The 25,282-nt window shown below is 34.9% G+C and overlaps 1 protein-coding gene across 12 annotated transcripts in view; it reads right to left on the reverse strand.

Annotated features, from left to right (window-relative positions):
- The window catches only part of SCAF8 (SR-related CTD associated factor 8), a 200,033-nt gene that overhangs the window by 153,168 nt on the left and 21,583 nt on the right, over positions 1-25,282 (reverse strand). For all 12 annotated transcript variants that reach the window (XR_010381211.1, XR_010381210.1, XR_010381209.1 and 9 more), the window contains 4 exons: positions 15,699-15,782; positions 12,967-13,011; positions 3,009-3,170; positions 662-815 (listed from right to left, as the gene is read on the reverse strand). Coding sequence is in view for 8 of the 12 variants with exons in the window: in XM_031456601.2 (XP_031312461.1) it covers positions 662-815; positions 3,009-3,170; positions 12,967-13,011; positions 15,699-15,782 (445 nt within the window). In the remaining 4 variants the exon portion in view is untranslated. The remainder of the gene's footprint in view (positions 1-661; positions 816-3,008; positions 3,171-12,966; positions 13,012-15,698; positions 15,783-25,282) is intronic.

Genomic DNA, 25,282 nt, shown 5'->3' on the forward strand with positions numbered 1-25,282 from the left:
GCCTATAATACTTGGAAATCATTGAAAATCATTAAAAATCTTACTAAAGCAGAAAATTAAATGACATAAGGAAACAGTCAAAATGCAATCTTTGATGAAAAAATTATTAGTGTGTAAAACATAAAGCTATTTTTGTTCAAAAGTGTGTGTGTACACACATACCAAAAACTAAATATATATCAAAATGTTAACAAATGTAAGTCTTAGATAACAATAAAAAATTTCAAATATCATTTAACTACTTTCCTCAAAACCCCATAATTTTGAGATTATTGCAAAATTTTCTTGGTTCTATTGATTAAGTTTTTTCAGGGTTCTCTATAAGTATTAAGTACCCTCAATTTACTATGAATATCAAATTGATTTATATGCAAAGTTTAAAAGATTACAGAAAGTCTAAATCAGGAAAAAACTTAACTGACACACCAATTTCCCCAGCTGATTTATGTGTCTAGGGATTTAAAAAACTTAGCTATTTAATTTTCAGAAAAGAATTATACAAATAATTTAATTTTATTCTTCCTTCAAATTACATTTCTTTTCATTTACCAGACGTTAGACAAATTCTCCTGCACTGTCAAATTGTTATTTCATATCTGAATAATCATCTGACACATACGAGTAGACCATTCTGAATATAATCTCTATCAGAGCAACATACCTGGGGTATTGCTCATAGCAGCAGTAGTACTGGCCAAAACAGGTGTGACGACTGGAGGAGGAATCCCTGCTGCCATATCCAAAAGAGGTTGGATAATCTCACTCTTAAATACATTATTCTTCTGCCATAAGTTTAATACCCTCACTATTTTACTCTGGAGGAAAAAAGAAAAAAAAGGTATTTTGATTTTTTTGCTTTCAGAACCTTAGCACAGTCGTTACATAGAGAGGCTACTTGGGCAGTGGATAGGAAGGATGGATTAAAATACTTCTATGGTACTTTCCATACCTGAAACTGTTTCTATAATTTTGCATCTACTAACCTTATCTCACTTGGAAAATATGTTCATTTTGACGGAGATACAAGCTTATGAAAGGCGTATTTAGCAGAAAGAAGGCAGGAATGCCAACCAGGTTTCACCTTCTATGTGAGCTCTAATGAGATGGTTATAGTGTTAAGGATTTTAAGGCAGAATCAGGATTCATCTCAGCATTTACAGTTGATTTTTAACTTTCTCTTTAAAAACAGTAACTTTAAGACAAATTCCCTATCTTGTGTGACTTTTTTAAAAAATTTCATTTTAAAACTAATGACAAGAGAGGGTGTATCCTCACATAAGAATTTAACCAAATTTACTTTCTGTCACAACTATTCATAATATAAAAGCAGATTAGTTACTGACTACTGTAATGCTACTTAACTCCATTACCAGAACAATTTAAGTAACAGAGGCTAAATTTTAAGTATTAAAAAGAAACTTCTATTAAATTATCTATTTTATAACAGCAAAATAAGGAATTTTAAGAATACCTGGTTCATCTTCAAATCCTTTATAGTATTATATTGGCATATTTTCAAACTATATCCAAGCTAAACTAACATGCAAATTTTCATATTTCTAATGAAGCGTAAAAAAGTTACACAAAGAATGCTTCACACTTTCTGATTTAACTATTTCTCCTAAGATGTGGGCACTGAGAAAGGGCCTAATATATTTTGGCTTTGTATTAAAAAATATTTCAGTTCCCAAAATACTCATCAAGTACTTCAAAAGTAGCCAGCATCTGATAAGTATCATTCTAGGTATCCACCAACAAACAAATAAAGCCTCTCTTTTACAGAATGAGATACCAGTTTCAACGTAATCTTTCCTACTATGGTTATTTAAAAGAAAAAAAAATCCCTATACCCTAAACTTTGTTAGAAATGAGAAACATTATTATTAGGAAGTCTACAAATTCCAGACTGATTTGTTCATTGTAACTGACAGAAATCCAAGTCCAAACTAGTGAAATTTCTAAATCAAACGGTTTAAGTTACTTCAAAACATGTTTATATAAAATTTCAAATGAGTTATTTTAGGTGGGATTTTAAGGCATCTATTTTAAGACTCAATTATGATACGTCACTTAAAAATCAGAAGTATTCTTTCTGCCTGCATAGAATTATCGAAGCACCTAAGCTAATTAAAAGAAAAAACCTGTCTCAAGAAGCAAATCCAACACGTTTACAAAGAATGAGACAATAATAAATTTATCTCCATATCCATCCATCACATGAGACTTCTTTTCTGATTCAGCTATGTAATAGTTATTAAAAATAAAAACTACTTAATCTTCTTGCACTTGAGAGGATGTAAAAGATTTGTGGTGAGCTTTTAAGTTTTGTGGCTCTTCCTTAGAATGAGTCTTAACCTAGTCTTCCTTTTTCCTATTAATCAACATTGCAATCAACTGTCAGAAAAAGGACACTAAATTTCCAAATCAGCATCCTAGATACATAAGCTTCTAATAACTTTGAGCACATATGAGATAACGAATCCCTTTTTATTCTCCCTCAGGGCCCAAAGCTTCTGTTTTACACGGTATAGAATACTTATCCATTCAGATCCAGCAGACCTAGCAGTGTTGCTTCTAGCACTAAGAAAATTCCACCATAACAAAGGAACTTGGAAATGCAGTTAATTATTTTATACTAATTGCTTGGTAATTCATTTTTCACAGACACTAAATAGATAAATATCAGCTCAAGTCGAAAAATCAAAATTCTGAGTTGTTTTGTGTGTAAATAAACAAGCTTTTAGTATAATTCCAAAAGCTTATTAGAGCCACTTTCTTTAACACCAGTTGCTTCAATAAATCAAGCAGCAGCAAAATGAACTACATCTTTCCACTCTGTTTAAGAAGAGTCTAATAACAAAAAGGAACATGAATAGTACACTAACTAAATATTCAAATTCAGAATAACTAAGAGTAAATGATAACACAATAACAAGATAATCTGAAGAGTCTCATTAAGACCAAAAGGGTAATTATTGTAATGACTTAAAAAAAAAAAAGCAACATACCTTGTCATCTCCAGGGCAACGATATAAATTCTGGAAGGTGCTAATGATGTTATTACTAAACCTGGGTGCAAACACATCCTTTTCTTGACCAAACTGATGTCGAGATTGTCGTACAATGGAGTCAATAACATAAAGCCCAGGTACCTTGTATTCTGGTTTACACTGATGAAAAAAAAGAAGAGTGGGAAGGAAGCAAATAAGAAGGTTAAAATTCTTGACAGACGAATGTCACCTTAAGTGCTATATACAAACCCCCAAACATTGCTCACGATAAGGTAATGAACATCCAGACGCTGGTAATGAACATCCAGCACATCCATTGTGCTGGGTACTGCACAATCTGTCTCTGTAAATAGCATTTGAAAGAATTTACTCTGGCTACTTCTACACATTCAGTTCAACTGCCAATGACCTCAGTTCCAAAACAGTACTGCATAACTAGCTTGAACAACAAAAAACAAAAAAGGTACTGTTATAACAGAAAAATTGTTTAATAATGTTGAAAAGCTACATAGAAGGAAAAGCAAATTCAGGAAAAAATTTGGTAAAAGCATTGCCAACATGCCTTAGACTTCATCTGAAACATGTAACAAAAGGATTTTTGTACTAATGAAGGAACAAATCAAATGGCAAATTATAACCTTCTAAACATACTGAACCCAAAGTTTCAAAACTTTTCTCAAATATCACACCTACACTAAAGACACTATCATTATGATTCTAGGAATCTATCCTATGAAGACATTTTTTAGCTACTCCATTGATCAATGTTTCTCAACCTTCTTATCTATTAGAAGAACATGAAAGTCTCCTACTTTCCTGAGCACAATCAAGAGTCCTTATCAAGCTCACTGCTTCCAATTTTTCCATACCCAGAAGCATACAAAAACCTGCCTCCCAAACATACACTGATTAAAATGGAATGATGGTTGCAAAAAGTAGGTTCAAATTTTGGGTGTAATTAGTCAATTATTTCACCCAAAGTAATTTCATGGAAATCATATATGGCACTAAATCAAAACTGCACTCTTGAAAAACTTCTTGGAAACCCAAAGACCAATGAGAAAAGGATCCTCAATCCACCTCCAACACACACACATGCTTCTAAACAGGATTTTCAGCCAAGACAACGAGTAAGTTCATTCTGCAAAAAGACAAGATGTTCCTTCAAATCCTTCTGAAGAACCTTCTCCTTAAAGTCATTATTAGGAAAATAATGACACCTTTAGTATCAATTCACAAGGATCTATTGCAAGGTGCTGACTGTTCAGTGCTTGAAATATTTTTAAAAAGAACAAGCAAGATTAAACAAATGGAACCTAATTAAACTTACAAGCTTCTTTTACAGCAAAGGAAACCATAAGTAGAACAAAATGACAACCTACAGAATGGGAGAAAATTTTTGCAAACGATGAAACCGACAAAGGCTTGATCTCCAGAATATGTAAGCAGCTCATATGACTTAGTAAGAAAAAAACAAACAACCCAATCCAAAAATGAGCATAAGACCTAAATAAGGAATTCTCCAAGGAAGAAATACAAATGATCCTCAGGCACATGAAGAAATACTCAGTATCACTAATTATCAGAGAAATGCAAATCAAAACTACAATGAGGTATCACCTCACACCAGTCAGAATGGCCATCATTCAAAAATCCACAAATGACAAATGCTGGAGAGGCTGTGGAGAAAGGGGAACCCTCCTACACTGCTGGTGGGAATGCAGTTTGGTGCAGCCACTGTGGAAAACAGTATGGAGATTACTCAAAAGACTAGGAATAGACTTACCATATGACCCAGGAATCCCGCTCCTGGGCATATATCCAGAAGGAACTCTACTTCAAAATGACACCTGCACCCCAATGTTCATAACAGCACTATTTACAATAGCCAAGACATGGAGACAGCTTAAATGTCCATCCACAGATGACTGGATAAAGAAGCTGTGGTATATTTATACAATGGAATACTATTCAGCCATAAAAACCGACAACATAACACCATTTGCAGCAACATGGATGTCCCTGGAGAATGTCATTCTAAGTGATGTAAGCCAGAAAGAGAAAGAAAAATACCATATAAGATTGCTCATATAGGTGGAATCTAAAAAAAAAAAAAAGAAACAACAAAAAAAAAACCATAAATACAAAACAGAAACAGACTCACAGACATAGAATACAAACTTGTGGTTGCCAAGGGGGCAGGAGTGGGAAAGGACAGACTGGGATTTCAAAATTTGTAGATACTGACAGGCATATGCAGAAAAGATAAAACAAGATTATACTGTATAGCACAGGAAATATATACAAGATCTTGTGGTAGCTCACAGCAAAAATAAAATGTGACAATGAATATATGTATGTTCATGTATAACTGAAAAATTGTGCTCTACACTAGAATTTGACACAACATTATAAATAACTATAACTCAATAAAAAAGTTTAAAAAAATTAGTGAAAAGCAGGACATCTCTTTATTAAAAATCATCTATTCCCCAATGCCAAAAACATAGATAAAATAATCTTATATATAGTTTTATTTTATAAAAATGATTATATTGAGAGTAAGGCAGAAAAGAACTTATAAGTTGCTGGTAAGAGTTTTTTAAATTAACACTGAATGGTAAGTAACAGAAGCAATTAATGCAGTGAGCTTTTTTTTTTTTAAACAAATATACCCTTTTCTTTGATTTATAACAAAAACTCTGGTTATAAACTCACAATACAGAAGAATCATGAGTACACAACACAATAAATGGGCCTTTCTGGCCAACTATGAAGATTCCAAAGCTTCAAAAATACATTAGCAGTTTTAATATTAAGCTATAAAGACTAAGGAAAAAAATTCTTCCACAGTATCTTTGGAAACACTATTAAGATATTGTGGGACAGAATTTCCTTCACTGATAGACTATGTTTGCCACATAAAATGGCAAAAAAAAAAAAAATTAAGTGTGGTTTAAATGTTGTAGTTGTTTTAAAATAACAATATTTGGTCAATTTGGCTAAATCACCAACTAGAAAATCAAGAGACGAATTAAGACAAAAATCTGAAATGTTTTTTAAATCTTTTTAACTTCTACCAGCAGTGAAAATACAAGCATTCCTAATACTCTCCAACGTCATGAAGTATGTTTTACACTTTGAATAACAATTGTGGCTGTACAAACCACTGAAGGATACTGACCGTAGCATGTAAGAGAAAAGAGCTGTCTCAGGATAGTTTTATACCTAATACCAAATGAATTCTCATAGTTAACATGTAGATCGCCATGTCACCCAAATCTGGGTGAGAGTTGTGTTTCCTCGGGGGAACCCGATGCACAGTGGGCAATCAACATGTTAACACTGCATGGTTCCAACAGAAGGAGGGGAAAAGGAACCACTGTGAGACAGCCAGAGCATTCACTTCTTCACAAGGTGTTCAGGAGAAAGTTTTTAACCAGAGCCTAACTTGCTGCGGTTTTATCAGAGCTTAACTGACCTGGGGGAAGAGAAATATTCAAGTCCAGCCCACTCCAGCCATCCTGTCCTACTGAAGAGGAGACGGAGAGAGAGAGAGAGAGAGAGAGAGACAGACAGACAGACAGACAGACAGACACCCATGGGAAGTTCAGAGTCTACAGGTACAGGCTCTGTAAAAAACCTACAACTAACATCATACCTGATGGTGACAAACTAGTTTTCCTACTAAGATCAGGAACAAGGTATGGGTGATCCCTCTCACCACTGCTTTTCAACATCATACTCAAAGCTCTGGCTAATGCAATAAGACAAGAAAAGGAAATGAAAGGTATATAAACTGGGAAGGAAGGTTCAATACAAACTGAACATGTATTTACACTTTAACTTGAGCCCGTAAGATCTTTACTGTTAACTTTGAGCCAATCTTTGAACATAGCATTCCTTAAGGAAGTAATATTTCAATACGTAAGTTAGAGATACTACTACAAAACAAGTGAAAAGATCAAGTGGCATTTTCTTTTAGATGGCAAACACTACTTTTATGTCATTTTCAAGACTTCTGATGATTCAAGTTTTCCAAGAAGTGTAGAACCTGAGAAATTCCACAACAGCAATTCTAGTTCCATAACACTTAAGCCAAGGAGGATAATGGGGAATCACAAACTCCTCTCCTCCTTCACACTCAAGAGGGTCTTGGTCACACCAATAAAAAAGCAAGAGATGGAAAGTGATTTTATTTTTCACTGACATGGAGTGTCACTGCACAACTATGAGAGAAGGGAGATGATGAGCAAGAAAAAAGTATCATACCAGTTCCTGATAAAACAAAGCTGAATAAATCCAAATTTAATTCACAGCTTAGTCAAGTATCTGAGGTTCAACTTGATGTGATAATACTGACTCTGAAGAAAAGTAACAATAGCTATAAAGCAACATAATATTTTTTAGTTGGTAATAGGATGTATTTTGTTCTTTGGACTACAGAAATTCATTCTATTTGATGAGTCCTTAGGAGTCTAAAAATCACCTTGAGAAACAAGTTTTAATGCTGGTTGGAATTTAACTTCTTGAGTAAAAGCAATTTACTAAAATCTTTTAAAAACAACCTTTAGGACTCATTAAGTTAGAAAAATCTTAGTATAATGATACCAAGCATTGGTAAAGATGGGAGCAACACAAACTCATACACTGGTAATGGGAGTGTGAATTACTACAATCATTATAAAACTATTTTGGAGTTATGTAACCAAGTTGAAGAAATGCATAGTCTACAACCCAGCAATTCCATTCTCACAGAAATGCAAGCTGCACCAGGATACATAAGTAAGGATGTCCCCAGCAGTACTGTTCATAATTTCAAAAACTAGAAAACACAACATACACATACAATGTCTGTTAAGAGAATATATATGCTGCAGTTTATTCACATAATGGAATATACACAGTAATAAAAAAAAAAGCAAATACTGTGATAGACAACAGAAATGAATCCTAAACAGATGATTTTTTTTAAGTACACAACAGAATACGTACTATAGGGTTCCAGCTATATAAAATTAAAAAGCAGGTTCAAGTGCTTTAAAAATTCAGCCTTGAGCAATACTATAACGCCAAGCAAGGATGTGACTAACATAAAAGCCAGGCTGTTTACTTGGAAAGGGATATCATCAGGAAGAGGCATTTGGGGATTTAGAAGGTTTAGTCAAAGTTCTATTTCTTAAAGTGAATGGTAGTTACATAGTTCTCCCCTTTATAAAAATGTAGCTATACATACTGTATTTCTGCACTTTTCTGTATATGTGTATATATACATCATAATGCAAAGAAGCACTTATATAAATATCCTTAACTTCTTTAATAAAATACAACAAGCAAAACTTTTTCTTAATGATTAACGACTAATACAAGCTTAAGACACATTTGAAATACAAATTAAAGGACTCTGGGGTAAAGAATTGATCTAAAACATCCCAGGGCAGAGGAATTTTTAAAGTACCTAAGGAAAGAATTTGGAAATGTATTCCTTTAAACTATCTGTTTCCAAAGCACACAAATCTTTGTGCACTCCGCCCCCAAAGGTAAAAATGTACCCATGATAAAGGTCCACAATTACAAGATACTGCAATCTATGTGAAGGTGTGGTGTGTGTAAACAAGTTAGCAGAAGTAAGTAAATCTAACAACTATCTTTTAATATGGATCCCTGCCTCCGGGAAAATATAAAAGGGCAGAAGCATTAATGTACCAACCTTAAAGAAGGTAATCATGTATTTTGATTTCTTAAAAAAAGAAAAATACACACACACACACACACATATTTATCTCCACTGCAAAAAACAAACAAACAAACAAAAAAAAAAAACACAAGCATCTACAACGTGCATAAAACTACCATATTAAGTATCTGGAAAACCCAAAACTTTCATTACGGTAGCCCCTAGATGACTTAGCACAGATTTTTTCACATATTATTCACTGAGTACATGTTTGTTACTTGAAAATGACTATACAAATTCCCTGCCATCACTGATATAACAACACAGTGGGGAATTTAAAGAAGGTAATCATAACCAAAAGCTTATAAATTAAGGCAGCAGTAGTTCATTTACCAACCATTATTAGAGCCTAGAAAGATAAAATTTTTGCTGACCTTATGGTAACTAAGAGTAGCCATAGTGTCACACAGTGTATTTGACTAAAACACAGTACCCAGACTGTGTCAAAATAAATAGTTCTGAGTTATAATATTCAATCCTATTCCAAACCTAGTGGACAGATTTGTTTGTAGTACTCACGCAAAAAGATCGAAGATTTCATATGGACAAAAGTAGTAGACCAAATTCTATGTATTTTTTGGAACAGAGCTGAGTAATTTAGCCTTTGCATTTCAAACTAGCAAATAACAACAGAATGATTAGTCATGGATGGTAGAAAAGTCATCAAACTTAAGGTCTCTGACTCTGAATAAAATTTCTTGCCTTTATGGTTAAGGATGGTAATTTATAATGCAAATATACAGAGTGTGAGACAGAGCTGATCCAAACAGTTATAAAACTTCACTTACACAATCTCCTAACAACTGTTTGCATCTTTGGTCTTTGCCTATTTCATAAAGGTAAGACATCATCAGCACAGGATTGACTTTTGGCAAAGTTAACTAGGATAACAGAAGCTAGAGACCAGAATATGCTTTAAAGCAGTTTCCCTAGCCTACAGGAAATCATCTTATATTGTTAATTTATTCTATCCGTTTTTCACCATCATTCATCACTCTGTATGTCAATCTATCATGGCTAAAACAGAATCACAGAGAACATATTATCAAACAGCAGCCACACTTCCCCCTTTCTTGAATTACTTTTTAATGGTGGGTGAAGGAAAGTACACTCAGCCGTCAGTATCAAGTTCTAAATCTGCAAATTCAACCAACCACTGATGGAAAATATTAAAAAAAAATTCCAGAAAGTTCCAAAATGCAAAACTTGAATTTGCGATGTACAGGCAACTACTTACACAGCATTTATATTCTACTGGTCACTGTAAGTAATCAAGAGATGATTTAAAGCATACAGGAAAATGTGTGTAGGGTATACACTATACCATAATTATGGGCATGATGAATGAGCTTTCTCACAATCTATTAAAGTAATGTTTTCTACTATAAACAACACCCTAATTCACTTTTACAAACTGGGTTCCAGGAATCAATGCCTCTGTGCAAGCGCCTCAGGGGCTACGGGCAAACAAAGTAGGCCAAGTGGGTGGCAGGTGCCCCACCTCAACCACTGCTGCTCCACTTTTGTGCTTTATGTCTTCCCAGCACTCCAATATTAAAGTTCCAGTGAAAATAGTAAGGAGAGGGAAAAAGAGGTTTCACCTGCTTTAACAAATATACATTCAATCTGGAACCTTACCCAAACCAGGAAGCTCTGTTCTGCAAAAGACCCTGTGCTAACAGAATACTGGCAAAAAACAAAACAAACAAACAAAAATCTGCAAACCACATGTCCAACAAAGGACTTACATCTAGACTATATGAACCCCCAAAACTCAACAGCAGAAAAATAAACCATCCAATTAAAAAAATGAGCAAAATATATGAAAAGACAATTCACTGAAAATGGCAAAACGTGTGTGAAAATATGTTCAACATCATTAGCCATTAGGTCAGTGCAAATTAAGACCATAATGAGATATCACTACACATGTATCCGAATGGCTAAAACAAAAAATACTGGTAACACCAAATGATGGCAAGAATGTGGAAACTGGATTATCACACACGGCTGGTGGGAATGTAAAATGGTATGGCCATTCTGGAAGAGTTTGGCAGTTTCTTATAAAATAGAACACACGCTTACTACTCCAAAAAGATTAGAACTTACATTCACATAAAAATCTGTACACGAATACTTTCAGCAGCTTTATTCATAATAGCCCCCAAAATGGAAAGCACCCAGATGATCTTCAATGGGTGAACAGTTAAACAAACTGTGGTACATCCATACCATGGAATACTATTCAGAAATAAAAAGTAACTACTAGATACAAGCACTAATTTGGATGGATCTCAAGGAAATTATACTGAGTAAAACAAGCCAATTTCAAAAGGCCACATTTACATAACATTCTTGAAGTGGCAAAATTACAGAGATCAGATTAGTGGGTGCCAGGAAGTAGGGATGGGGGGAGGTGGAGAGTTGAGTGTGGCTACACATTGTGGAAACAAGATGATCCTTGTGGTGATGGAACTGGTTCTGTACCTTGACTATGGTGGTGGTCATATGAATCAACATGTGATTAAATTACATAGAACTAAACACACATATACACAAATAAGTGCATGTAAAACTGCTAAAAATCTGGGTGGAGTCTATCAATGTCCTGGTTGATACTTTACTAGTTATATAAGATGCTACCATTGGGGGAAACTTGGTGAAGAATACATGGGCTCTTTCAGTATTATTATAATCTACATGTGAACCCACAAGTGTCCCAAAACAGAAAGTTTAATTTAAAAAATATATATAAAATTTTAATTTACCATTACACTGATCCATTGCTGAATCTCTGACTTGGGGGGTGGGGCAAATCATTTAAATTGTTCTCCAGACATTGACTTGCTTCTTCAGACTGACTCTACAATTATCTCACGGTGGAAATAATTTTGCTCATCCAAGGTCTCCCTGAGATTCTGAAATATGTACCCCTGCCCCAAATCAAATCAGTCAAAAAACATTTATCCCTAAATTCATGTTTATTCTTTAAACTCAACTACTAAAATTGTAGTTTCTGAACTAACAGCAGACATCTAGGAACCAGAGAAAAGCAGAATTAATTGCAGGCAGGCTCTCCCCACACTTAGGCAATCAAAATCTGTATTTCAACAAGATCCCGAGCTAATTTCTATGTACAAAGAGTTTAAAAAGCACTGCTTAGACAAAGATTTCTAAAAGCTTTAGAAGAAAGTTTCTAGTCACTATTTTTATAGTTGGATTTACCTAAAACACGCAGCATACTTGTCATTTTACCCCATGCCTTTAGCCTCAATCTACTAGTTGTTCATCTCTAAATGTTTTACCAATACTTTCAGTTTTGAGAAAACAAGACTCTAAGAGAAAAAAGCTAAATCACATAAACATTAACTGATTTATTCCAGATTACCTAGCTAGTTTAGTGACACAGTAAAATCACTTTGATCCATACACCCTCCTCCAGTCAACTATTTTCATTCAAGAAACACACTGCAACCTTGCTGAGTCCTTACTGCCATTTACCTCTGATTCTCAAACTGGTTCTGCTTACACCCAGGCACATGAATTACGTAGGGAGAATACAAACCTAAATTCAATTACAGATTTCCTATGGTATCATTTTACAAGTTACAAGTCTTATGTACTCCTGCCCAAAACACACGGCACAAATACGGCACTATCACAAAGAAGGGGCAAAGAAATATAATTCTAATTATCTCAGACCCTGGTTACAAAAAACATCACTACTAAATGTATGCAAGACAGCTGTTTTAAACTTCATCTCCCTCTGCTTACCCTGGAAAATGGAACTTCAGGTCTATATAAAAGATGTAGAGATGTATAATATCCTAATGGATGAGACAAAATCAATCAGCAGAAGAGAAGAAGCTAGTAGACAACATTTTACTACACCTTATCTAAAGGAAGACTGCACACTCTCTAGGCATTCAACTTGAAATGACAATTTCTTTAAAGGCTATAAAAAATAATTAAGTTTATAATTTCATTAAAAATCAATCATATTGACACATTTTCTTCAAGGGACAGATGCTCACTATAGCAATGCTAATTAACAAAAACATCTATCTGAAAAGTTAGAAATTAAAACAAATGGAATCACTTTTGAACAGTCCACCAAAACAATTTAAACTTGGGTGTTTGATTTAAAAGAGAATAGCACTAGGCATTAATCTATAATTATACTACATTTAGCATATACATAGAGATTTATATACTTACTTTCTGAATGAATTTCTCAACACTCTGTACCACATGCTTATAAAACTAAAAGAAAAAAAAAAGAAATGTGGTTTTACATGTTTGATTAGCATTTTCCTAGTTTAACATAGCTTCAAATTGCCATCTAAGCAATGAATTTTAATCAAGAATCTTGAGATAAACATATATATAAAACATAAACAAACATAACTATAAACAACAAGCTGTGATTAGTAAAGGCATTCCTAAAGTAGGTATATGGTGAGTAGAGCCAAAGTGTGTTATGTCAACACAGATACAGAAGAACTCTATCACAGTCTTTATGAAAGCAAACTTTCAGAAAACGTTAGGCTAACAGCAAAATAGTGGTTGTAAGGCACGGGCAGATGTACATTCTTCCTTCCCAGAAGGAAAAGTACAGATTTCCTGTAGCATCGTTTTATCAGCTAAATTAGGGTAGTACTAGGAAAATTAAATAACTGTCAACAAATAGCATTAATAAACATATGCAACGGAGTTGTTTTCAACTTTATTGTCTTCTTTTGCTTCTCCTGGAAAATGGAACAGCAAGTGCATGTAACAAAATAGAGAGATGTATAATATTCTAATGGATCAGCCAAAATGAATCAGCAGAAGTGAGCACAATAAATTAAAAATCAGAAGGGGCTACTAACAATTACGAGAAAACTTAGATTTATGTTTTATGAAACAACACTATGAAAAAAATTGAAAATGAATAAAAAGGAAATTACAGATTAAACAAAAAGTATCTAGAATTTGTACTGAATAAATTTCAATACCTCAATGGCTACTGAATAATTAGCATAATTTATTGAAAAACTAGTTTGAATTCTGCTTCTATTTATATTTCTGATTCCATGAAATATGCCTTTAAGAGACATCCTCTTAGACTGAAGAGACACAAGAACATTCAACTGAACTGCAGTATGAAATCCATTATAAAGTCCAAAAATGAAGGAAAATCTCACTACTCTCATTCACCAAATCAAAATCCACAACAAAATTTCCTTACTACAAAGTTAATAGTTTACTCAACAGTTTAAGTTACTTAAGTAAGAAAAGGTAAAACAACTACTTAAAAGTTATTAGGTACTTCACAGGTAACTAAACATTTAAAATCAATATACAAAATATTAATTACACAGAGTGAGTTTTATTAAATAATTCTTTTGGAAAACACCTTGGCAGTGCTTCTTGTTTCCAGTTACTTTATGTACTATATGTAATTCAGAGTAAAACAGCTTACTAAACGTTAATTCAAAGCTTCCCATTTCACACAGGCCTTCTCCTAATAGGTCACCAGTGAGGTTTTGCTGACAGTGTGCAATGGTAACAAGCACCCGTCAGAATAATCACATCTCTAAACACTGATAAAAAGCCAACAACTTACCTTAACATGAAACATAGTATCATCCAAATCTGATTTGAAAGGCAGTTCAAATATCAATTTATTTGATCTCTCAGGATCATGATCATCAAAATCAGATCACAATGTAGAACAGTATAGATAAAGAAAACACAGAGACTAACATTCTGTATCAAGCCTATCAGACACACTGAAAAATCACTTCTTCAAAGAATTTTCTAGCTTAAGTGTGTGTACTTTCACTGTCCTTGTCTCTTGTTTAATTTGCTGCATATGAATACAGGGATTTGAATTATACTACTATTATATACTAATTACAAGTTTGAAAACTAAGTTTTGGCCATTAGAACACTGCAAAATCAACTAAATTTTCTCCTAGTGGTGATTCTCTGTAAAGAAGTATTTGTTAAATCTAAAAGATAATGCTGTTATTCGAAGACAACTTATTTCAATAATGGTGTTTTTGATTACGGCTGATGTTCTTACTCAGTAGGAAAATATCACCAAATATCTATAGGTTAATACCTACTTAATTAAAAATAAGCACTCACTCATTCTCAATTTTAAAAACCCTCCTACAGAAGGAAGGCTTAATTCTGGGGATGAGAACGTCTTGGAGAGGTGTCTAAGGCTGAGCTACAAAAGGTCCTCAAAGTCAGAAAATTTTATGCAAAATTCTGTGCATATGTGTATTTCTCTAGAGATGGTCTAAGAAGTATCTGTAAGTCAACAAAGGTTCAAAACCACTGTTATCATGGCCCTTCCCACAATTTAAATCTCTTATGTGCAATGAAGCCCAATTATTTTCCACAATGGCTCATTTTCAAATCTACAAAACAATCAATAAGAAAAAAGATCAATACATTAATTTTTATTTAGTTTTTTGTTTGTTTTCTTTGAGGGGGGAGGTAATTAGGTAGATTGGTTGGTTGGCTGATTTAATGGAGGTACTGGGGATTGAACCCAGGACCTTGTACCTGCTAAGCAGGCACTCTATCACTGAGCTATACCCTCCCCCCTCATTAATTTTTATTTAGAAACCTTTTCCTTAACTCGTATTTCAAGATTCTATAGTCAGTGTGACAAATAATAGTGTTAAACACATTGTCCACAATGTGGCTATATTTAAAATCTTACCTAAGGAAAAATGCTTGCTTCAAAATTTATGGAAGAGTATTTATCAAAACATTGTGTTTATCTCTAGGTGTGAGAGTGTGCAGGTGATAGATTTTCCTTTTTGTATTCTTCCCCTTGAACATGCACTAACTCTGTAAAGAGGAAAATATATAATCTAAAAATCATCCCTCCTCCAAAATATTAGTGCAGTATTTTCTTTTGAAAACACAGAGTAAAATTTGTTACTCACCTTAATAGCTTTAATGGCTGCCTTAGTAATTTGGGTCATTTTTGCTTTAGAAATGGGTGGCTTGTAGTCATTCAGGGAATATAACTGATGAAAAAGAAGAACAAATTTTAAACACTGCAAACAAAACTAATTGTCTCTAAGCAATTATATAAAATTACCAAATATTTGTTTTTATATCCTCAATGAAATTAAAGTTCTCCTTTTCTTTTAAAAATCAAGTTCGACATCATTAGTTCCCAAACTTGCACACAAAAAACTCATTTAAAGGTGGAAGCCACCCAAATGTCCATCAGCTGAGGAATGGATAAACAAAATGTATTCTACCCTTACAATGAAATAATAGCCATGAAAATGGAATGAAGTGCTGATACCTGCATGCTACAACATGGATGAAGCTTGAAAACATGCTAAGTTTAAAGAGCTATTTTAAAAAGACCACATGTTATAGGACTGCATGTATATGAAATGTCTAGAAAAGGCGAATTTATTGGTGACTGTCTATAGTTGGGGGAGTTGGGCAGAAATGAGGAGTGACAATTAATGAGTACAGCATTTCTTTTTGGGGTAATGAAAATATTCTAAAATTTACTGTGATGATGACTGCACAACTGTACTAAAAACTACTGAATTATACACTTTAAATTGGTTAACTGCATGGTATGTGAATTATACTTCAATATAGCAGCTTTTAGAAACCAACAGATCTAACAGTTAGCAATGACCCCACCCCACAAATTTTGTTTTGAAATTTCTCATATAAGCAAAGGATAATAATACTGCTATAGAGAGAGAACTGTTAAAGATAAGGTGGAGGAATTAGGCAAAAAACAATAAGTAAGGTTAAATGAATACTGATGAAAACTGGCACTAACTGATGCTAGGATTTTAACTACAGTGCTATAAGACATTAACTACAAGACTGGAAACTAAACTTTGGCCATTAGAACACTGCAAAAATAACCTGAACAGATTTTAAAAGCAACTCAAACAGCATTAGTTGGTTAATTAACTAAGAAGTCCTCTACAGCTTTTGCTCCAGCACCCTTTTAACCTACCCATCATTGAATTCTATTGATTTTGGCCCAGTTTTCCGCATATTTGTCTCCTCTTCTTCCTCCAACCACTACCATGATTTAAGTTCAAATTAGCTTCATTTTTTCACATAGAGATGGCATGTCTGTCTTTTCAAACACTAATCTGATCAGGTGACTGATACTCATCCACTTCCTCTACCACCTTAAAAAAGTTCAATGACTTCCCACTCTTTGGAGATAGACAAAAATCTATATATGGCACTTGCCTGGTCTAATTTCTGTCTACCTTTCCAGCCTCATCTCATACCATCCTCCCCTCCCCAGCTCTCTGCTCTAGGTACAATGGTCTTTTTTCAGTTCCCTGCCACAGAGCCTTTAAAAATGGGCTTGTTCCCTCTATTTGGAATAGAACCAGGGCCTCCCTACTAGTTAATGAATACTCATTTGTCTCAGTTAAAGCATCACTTAATGAGGAAAGCCTTTCCTACATCTCCACAACCAGAGCAATATCTCTTTTTTTGTACTCATTGTATTGTCATTCACCTTTGAAGCGTGTGTCACAGTAATCTGACACTTAGTTGTATGATTATTTAACTAACACTTGATTTTTAGAAGGCCTGTCCCAAAGGATGACTGACATCCACAAGACAAAGAATATAAATATGATCCTTTAATACGGTTTAAGTAGTAAGAGGTTAACTGTACACCAAGAGCTGCCCAAGCTAAAATCAACCATGGCAGAAGTATAAGCATCTTCCCCTTTAAGCTCCCAGAGGTGCCCACTTGATGATACTGCCTGACTGGGGTTAAGATTCCATTAGATCCTTTAAGAAGCTACCTGTCAAACCCACAGGGAATTTTAGAATACCTGTGGCCTCAATTCCTACCTGTCTGTTTTAAAAAAAATCTAACTGTAAGCCATTCTACTAACCATGTGCAAAATAGCATCAACACATTCTACAGTGTTTACAGCAAGCTGTGTAAAGCAAATGTCAATTTCCTAGAATTTCTCAGCAGGCCCAGACTGCAGCCCATCTGAGCTCCAGTCCTGCCCTCTCCCACCAGAGAATCAGTTCTAAGAACGGAAGCCCTGCCCTTTCTGTTTAGACTTAGTCCAAACTGGATCCTCAGTGTCTGGCAGGGAATAGGAATTTGTTAATAAATTAAAATAGAACAAATATATATAAGACACAGCATTGTACAAACTTTGCATAAAAAGACCTGGATTTGAATTCCAACTATGTCACCTTATTAAAAGCTGCTAAACCTCCGAATCTGAGTTTTCTCATTTACAAAATAGAAACAATATTCGTTTCACAGAAACATTTCATATGCTTTCAGAACACACTAAAGTCACTCAACAGGGTTGGCTATTATTTGAAATTAAAATCCTTCTCTTTGGTAGGCATTCTCCATTTAAATGAATAACATTAAGTATCCATCAGATATTTATTCACTCAGGTACCAAAAGGTACACTCCATAGTAATTTATATTACTAGGGCAATGAAGATGCATCATGTTCTTCCAGTGGTTGACAATATACTACTTCTTTCATTTTGTAAAGTGGTAAATCCCTAAAGCTTCAATCAAGCACTAGCCCACATTCTCGCAGACCAAAAGCTTTGCTTTCTTTCTTTCCCCCACCTTTTTTTAGGGGAGGAGAGTGTTGGAGGGAGGTGAGGTGGGGAGAATGAGGTAGGAAAAATATAATTTAGACTTGTAAAATGTTTCAACAGTGTGAAAAGTCAGCTCTTAACAGAGACCTTCCTTTCAAAAATGTATCTACTGCAGAAACTTACTTAGACAAATATTAAGCAATTAAGTACTTTTCAAAGGCTCACTTAACACATATATTTCCAACTAACCATTTATCTAGATTCTCTAAAAATCTCAATTCTTTATTAAATCTGATCACCAGAAAAGAGGCCTAGATCATTTCATCTAATTCTTCACAGAATGCCTCTACTAAAATTTAATTAAGTCCCCAGTCCTGACCTGCCCTTTCCTAGGCTACTCAAGATTTACTGATCCAAAGGAAAGATACTAAACTAAAAGCCTGGGTTTTCAGCCTCATTCATTCATTGTTTTTCAACTCTCTTCAGCTACACTGAAGAGTGAGCTTTCAACTTAGCAGCATTTACAATTTCTGCTGTATCACTCATAAGTACCACATCAAATGCATATTTTAGATCTGAAAACAACTTCTTCAAATCAAATCAGTTTCTAATCAAGGTGTGAGGAATCTTTTACCTAAACTGAGGTGTCTTAGTTGCTGCTGGCTACCAAAAAACTTACTTCTAATAAAGATTTTTAAAGTTGTCCATTATCGATTAGGCCAAGGGTTGGCACAGTAAGTCTCGGGCTTTGGAGGCTATGTGGTTGCTACCACACAACAGGCATGTTTCACTTTTTACTGTGCTTTGCAGATGATGGATTTTTTACATGTTGAAGGTGTGTGGCAATCTGCACTATCTTTCCAACAGTACTGCTCGCTTGGTGTCGCTATGTCCCATTTCGGTAATTCTCAAAATATTTCAGACTTTTTCAATATTATTTATTACTGTGATCTGTGATCAGCGATCTTTGCTGTTACTACTGAAACTGTTTTGAGGCACCATGAATCACACCCAAATAAGACGGCAAACTTAATACGTTGTGTTTTGACCACTCCACTGACCAACCGTCCCCATCTCTCTCCCTCTCCTTAGGCCTTCCTATTCCCTGAGACATAACAATATTGAAATTAGAACAATTAATAACCACACCATGGCCTCTAAGTGTTCAAGTGAAAGGAAGAGTCGCATGTCTCTCACCTTAAATCAAATGTAAAAAATGATTAAGTTTAGTGAGGAAGGCATATCAAAAGCTGAGACAGGCTGAAAGCTAGGCCTCTCGGGCCACAGCCAAGTTGTGAATGCAAAGGAAAAGTTCTTGATGAAAATTAAAAGTGCTACTCTAGTGAACACATGAATGCTACAAAAGGAAAACAGCCTTGTTGCTGATGTGGAGAAAGTCTGAGTGGTCTAGATAGAAGATTAAATCAGCCACAACATTCCCTTAAGCTAAAATCTAATCCAGAGCAAGGCCCTAACTCTCTTCGATTATATGAAGGCTGAGAGAGATGAGGAAACTGCAGAAGGAATGTTTGAAGCCAGCAGAGGTGGCTCAGGAGGTTTAAGGAAAGAAACCATCTCCATCACGTAAAAGCACAAGGGAAAGCAGCAAGTGCTAATGTAGAAGCTGCAGCAAGTTAACCGGAGGATCCAGCTAAGAGAATTCATGAAGGTGGCTACACTAAACAACTGATTCTCAGTGTAGACAAAACAGCCTTATGTTGGAAAAAGATGCCACGTAGGACTTTCATAGCTAGAGAGGAGAAGTCGATGCCTGGCTTCAAGGTTTCAAACAGGTTCAGCCCCTTGTTAGGGGCTAATGCAGCTACTGACTAGTTGAAGTCAGTGACCAACCACCATTGTGAAAATCCTGCAGGCTTTAAGAATTGTGCTCACTCTACTATGCCCATGCTCTCTAAATGGAACAACAAAGCCTGGATGACAGCACGTCTATTTACAATATGGCCTAGCAAATATTTTAAACCCACTGTTGAGACCGACTGCTTAGGAAAAAAAATCCGTTGAAAATATTACTGCTCATTGACAATGCACCTGGTCACCAAAGAGCTCTCTCTGATGGGGATGCACCATGAGACTAACGCTTTCATGCCTCTAACACAACATCCATTCTGTAGCCCATGGATCAAGGAGTCATTTCAACTTTCAAGTCTTAATTAAAAAGCATATTTCATAAGGCTACAGCTGCCACAGACAGTGATTTCTCTGATGGATCTCAGCAAAGTAAATCAAAAACCTTCTGGAAAAGGTTCACCACTCTCGATGCCATTAAGAACATGATTCATAGGAAGAGGTGAAAAAACATCAACATTAACAGGAGTCTGGAAGAAGTTTATTTCAACCCTCATGGATGATTTTAAAGGATTCAAGACTTCAGTGGAGGAAGTAACTGCAGATGTGGTGGAAACAGCAAGAGAACTAGAATTAGAAGTGGAGCCTGAAGATGGGACCGAACTGCTGCAGTCTCATGATCAAACTTTAATGGATGAGGAGATGCTCTTACAGATGAGCAAAGAAGTGGTTTCTTGAGATGGAATTCTATGTTGGTGAAGACTGGTCAAATGACAACCAAGAGCATAGAATATTACAGAAACGTAGTTGATAAGGCAGGATTTGAGAGAACTGACTCTAATTTTGAAAGAAGTTCTACTATGGAAAAATGTTATCAAACAGCACTACATTCTATAGAAAAATCATCTGTGAAAGGAAGAGTCAAGCCATGCAGCAAACTTCACTACCGTCTTATTCTAAGAAATTGCCATAACCACCCCAACCTCCAGCAACCATTACGCGGATCTGTCAGCAGCCACTGACACTGCGGCAAGACCCTCCACCAGCAAAAGGATTACAAGTCACTGAAGGCTAGCATTTTTTAGCAATCATTTTTTTAAGATTTAGATATACACATTGTTTTCTTAGACGTAATGCTACTGCACACTTAACAGACTACACTACACTGTAAACATAACTTTTATATGCACTGGGAAAGCAAAAAACTCATGTGACTTGTTTTATTACAGTGTTTGCTTTTATTGAAGTGGTCTGGAACCAAAACCAAAATATCTCCAAGGTATGCCTGTACTTAACTCCACCCATGTCAAGAAAGCAGCCACAGACAATTCGTATATGAATAGGCAAGGTATATTCCAACAGAACTTTTTTTTTTTTACAAAAGCAGGTCAACCTCTAATTTGGGGGAATTTTATTTCTCAATCCTACAAACAGTTTTGTTTGCTTGTTTGTATTTAGATAAACACAATCTCACAACGTCCCTGGAAAGTGTACTCATGCCCTCTCTTATCTAGACACTGAATAAGGCTCATCACCCAAAATTTAACAAAATGTTACCTCTTACGTACTTTTAACAGAAGTACTTCATGCTTGTTATTTCAAGCAAACTCTTCACTTCAAAAATTTAAGTGCCTTTTCCCAATATGAGCAATATCAAATGAATTCTCCTCTGACTCTGGAAGCGCACAACAAAGAACTTATGACCTGACAAACCCAAGAGATCCATCAAACTGGGGTAAAGCCTTGTTCATTTACAGGTTAATCTTATGCCTTCAAGGTTGTTGACTCTATGTCCAATAGGAATTAACCTGAAGTGTGAACCTAAAATAGTGATCAACCCAATCCATTTTTTTCCTCAACAATGGTCCTTTAGGTCCTTAAGAGGGATCCTTCAAATCTCCAAAGAAGTAAGAAAAATCAGAAATCACAGAAGTTCCTGGAACCAACACAATCTTGGTACTTTTCAATTCAAGATAGCATGCTAACCACCTTTTCATTTTCTTTCTCTTACTGGCAGGACAAGAAGGAAATTTTTCAAAGATATTTAAAATTCACAATAAAAAGTAGAATGGGAACAGGAGAATAAGAAGCAGACAAGATGCCACGCATTTCCACAAAATGGAAATATGATAAAAAAAAAAAAACCGGTTAACTGATGAAATAAAGAGGAAACCACTAGCCACGATACACACAAAAGATACAGCCAAAGAGGGAAATAATTTACCCTGCAGAATTCCAGTGTCTCACCACTCAAAATCAAAGCATTCAGAGGGCAAGAGCAGCAGAAGTGAACTAATGCCCCATCTATTGCTGCAAAATGTCAATAATATCTAAATCTGACCACTAAAGAAACAAGTAGAAAATTACTGCTTAATGATATGAAGGTCATCATCAGAAGAACTGAGGTGTTACGAATTTTTTAATTCAATCCAGCATAGGGTGAGAAGGAAGAGCTTTCAATAAAATCTTGTGTACTTAAAAAAAAATCACAGTGCATATGTTATTTTGAAAAATATAATAATTACATTTTAATACAATCTTATTCTAGACAGTGACCATTGAACAACATGAGAGTTAGGGGTGATGACCCTCCACATATACAAAAATCCACATATGGCTTATCGTCTGCACCCATGGATTCAACTAACCACAAATTGTGTAGTACTGTATTATTTACTGTTGAAAAAGACCTGCAAGTAAGTGAACCCTGACAGTTCAAATCCATGTTGTTCAAGGATCAACTGTATCTGGAAATAGGGCCTTTATGGAGGTATTTAAGGTTAAATGAGGTCATGAGAGTGAAGCCCTTGTTTGGACTGATTGCTGAGCTGGGCAGTTTTGTGAGCCTGTACCTGCATCCTTCAGCTCAGACCTCTGCAGGCCTCAGCTTTGAAGAACAGAGTCTTTGGAACACTGTACTTACTTACTTCTCCTGTTCTATCTTCACCTAAGCCTGGATAAGCAGAGATTCACCTGTTACCTTTTCTCTACAAGGTCTTCCACCACTGTGTCTTCCATTTTTGACCTGGATACAGCTGCTGCTACTTGCAGTAGAGACATAGAAAGTGATTTGTGTAGGTGGCTTAATGATAAGAACCAAATAAAGGTATCTGACAACTTAAAAAAAAAAAAAAAAAGAGTGAAACCCTTGTCCGATAGGATTACTGTCCTTCTGGGAAGAGACACCAGAGAACTAGCTCTCTCACAGCCATATGAAGACACATGTGAAAGGGCTACAAGGCTATGAGGATCTGAGGGCGGTTTTTAGGAACTCAGAGACCCCCCCACCCACAGCCAGCAAACAAAATGAAGACCTCAGTCCTACAATGCCAAGGAACTGTATTCAGCCAATAATTTAAATGAGCTGGGAAGAGGATCTCAAATCTTAAATGAGAGCACAGCCTGGCTGACACATTGATACAGCCTGGTGAGACCATCAGTAGGAGACCCAGATAACCAGTGTCTGATCCTGACCCATGGCAATTGTGAAATAACTACATGGTGCTTTAAGTCTCAAGTTAAGTTTGTGGCAGTGTGTTACAGCAACAGAAAATGAATTAAGTAGAAGAAAACTGTGAATGACTTATCTTCATTTTCTTACTTGACTGTATAATTTTTTTTAGTTTTCATAAATATTTTTGTGAAAATCATTTTTACAATTCAAAATTGAAATTAAAATTTCAAAATTAAGCACTCCTCTGCCTTTTCTTACATAATTTTTTAAAAAGAGAAATTCAGTATTTTGCATACAGGAATAAAAAATAAGTAAGAGACCTGTTTCAGTGATAAAGTTATTTTAAAAAGTATATTATTCACCAACTTCAATACCTAAGAACCAATATATTTTATTACAAATTTTACTTCAACAAGTCAAAAACTTGGTATTCTCTATAACCAAAATTTCTCACTCCCTAAGATATGAGTTCTCCTTTCTTTATACAGCACAATCTTCCTTATTATTTTTGGTTTGGGATAAAATATAAAATATTTGATAATATAAGCACATAACAAAGTAACATATAGAATCAGATGCACTTGACATAACAGAATGTGACAAGAGAACATTAACATTAGACTAACAGCAACAGATTCAATCAACATAAAGAAAAGCACATTCTGAAAGAATGATGTGACCAATATTGACTTTTTCCTAAGATTTTTAAAGTAAATTTTTTTGTAAACAAATGTTTTAAAGAAAGCTCTCAATGTATAAGCTTGGGTTAACTTGTTCTTAAGTAGCAATATACTTGAGCAAACAATGTTTTAAAGAGCAAAGCCTGAGGATATGTCACAGATACTGTGCGAGGACCACCAAATCAGGCTTTCAACAAAGGCACAACTCCCAATTTTATACTAAATATTGTGCCAGTGTGAGAACTGCAGAACAAAGTTTCAAATGCACCTTTGGGGGATGGCGGGGGGGAAGAGGTCATAAGTGACTGCAAACACCAAAGCACACACACAAAACCTAAAATGTTATATAATACCTAAAAAACCAGTGAGCAAACCTAAGAAATAATCATCTTTAAAAAAAAAAAATCTTACAACCTTTTTTCTGGTTATAAAAATATTTTAGCATGGAAAAAAATGGAAAATGCAAAAAAAGCATGAAAACAACAGAAAATGCAAATCATCCATAATCCAATAATTCATCACTCATTCATTCCAAATATATTCAATTAGTACCAGGTACTCTGGATCCAACAGAACAGGAAGACAGTCTCTGTCCTCACGATAGACACACTTTACAGAATGTAGTTAAGTACACAACGAAGGTAGTAATGTGATGTGATAAAAAGGATGCAAAATTGTGTATCTTTCTTAGACTCTCAAATTCAGAATCCCTTTTTAAAAAATACAAGGTATTTAAAAAGGAAATGATGCTTATTTTCTTAAAATTATAAATCTGAATAATGCAAACATCTGTCCAATAAGATCAAATTTACATGCCAAGCTTTGGCAGGGAAATGGTGGTAGAGAAATCCTGGAGTTAAAAAAAGAAAAGAAAATGGAGCGGAAAAAAAGCCAGAATTTGATATATAAAAGTGCTAACAAGATTATTATGACACACAAATGTTTATATCCTTTAAAAATAATTACCTTTTCCTATGGGCTACAAGCATTTTC

This window comes from Camelus dromedarius, chromosome 6 (assembly GCF_036321535.1).
Source record: "Camelus dromedarius isolate mCamDro1 chromosome 6, mCamDro1.pat, whole genome shotgun sequence".
Classification (NCBI taxonomy): Eukaryota; Metazoa; Chordata; class Mammalia; order Artiodactyla; family Camelidae; genus Camelus; species Camelus dromedarius.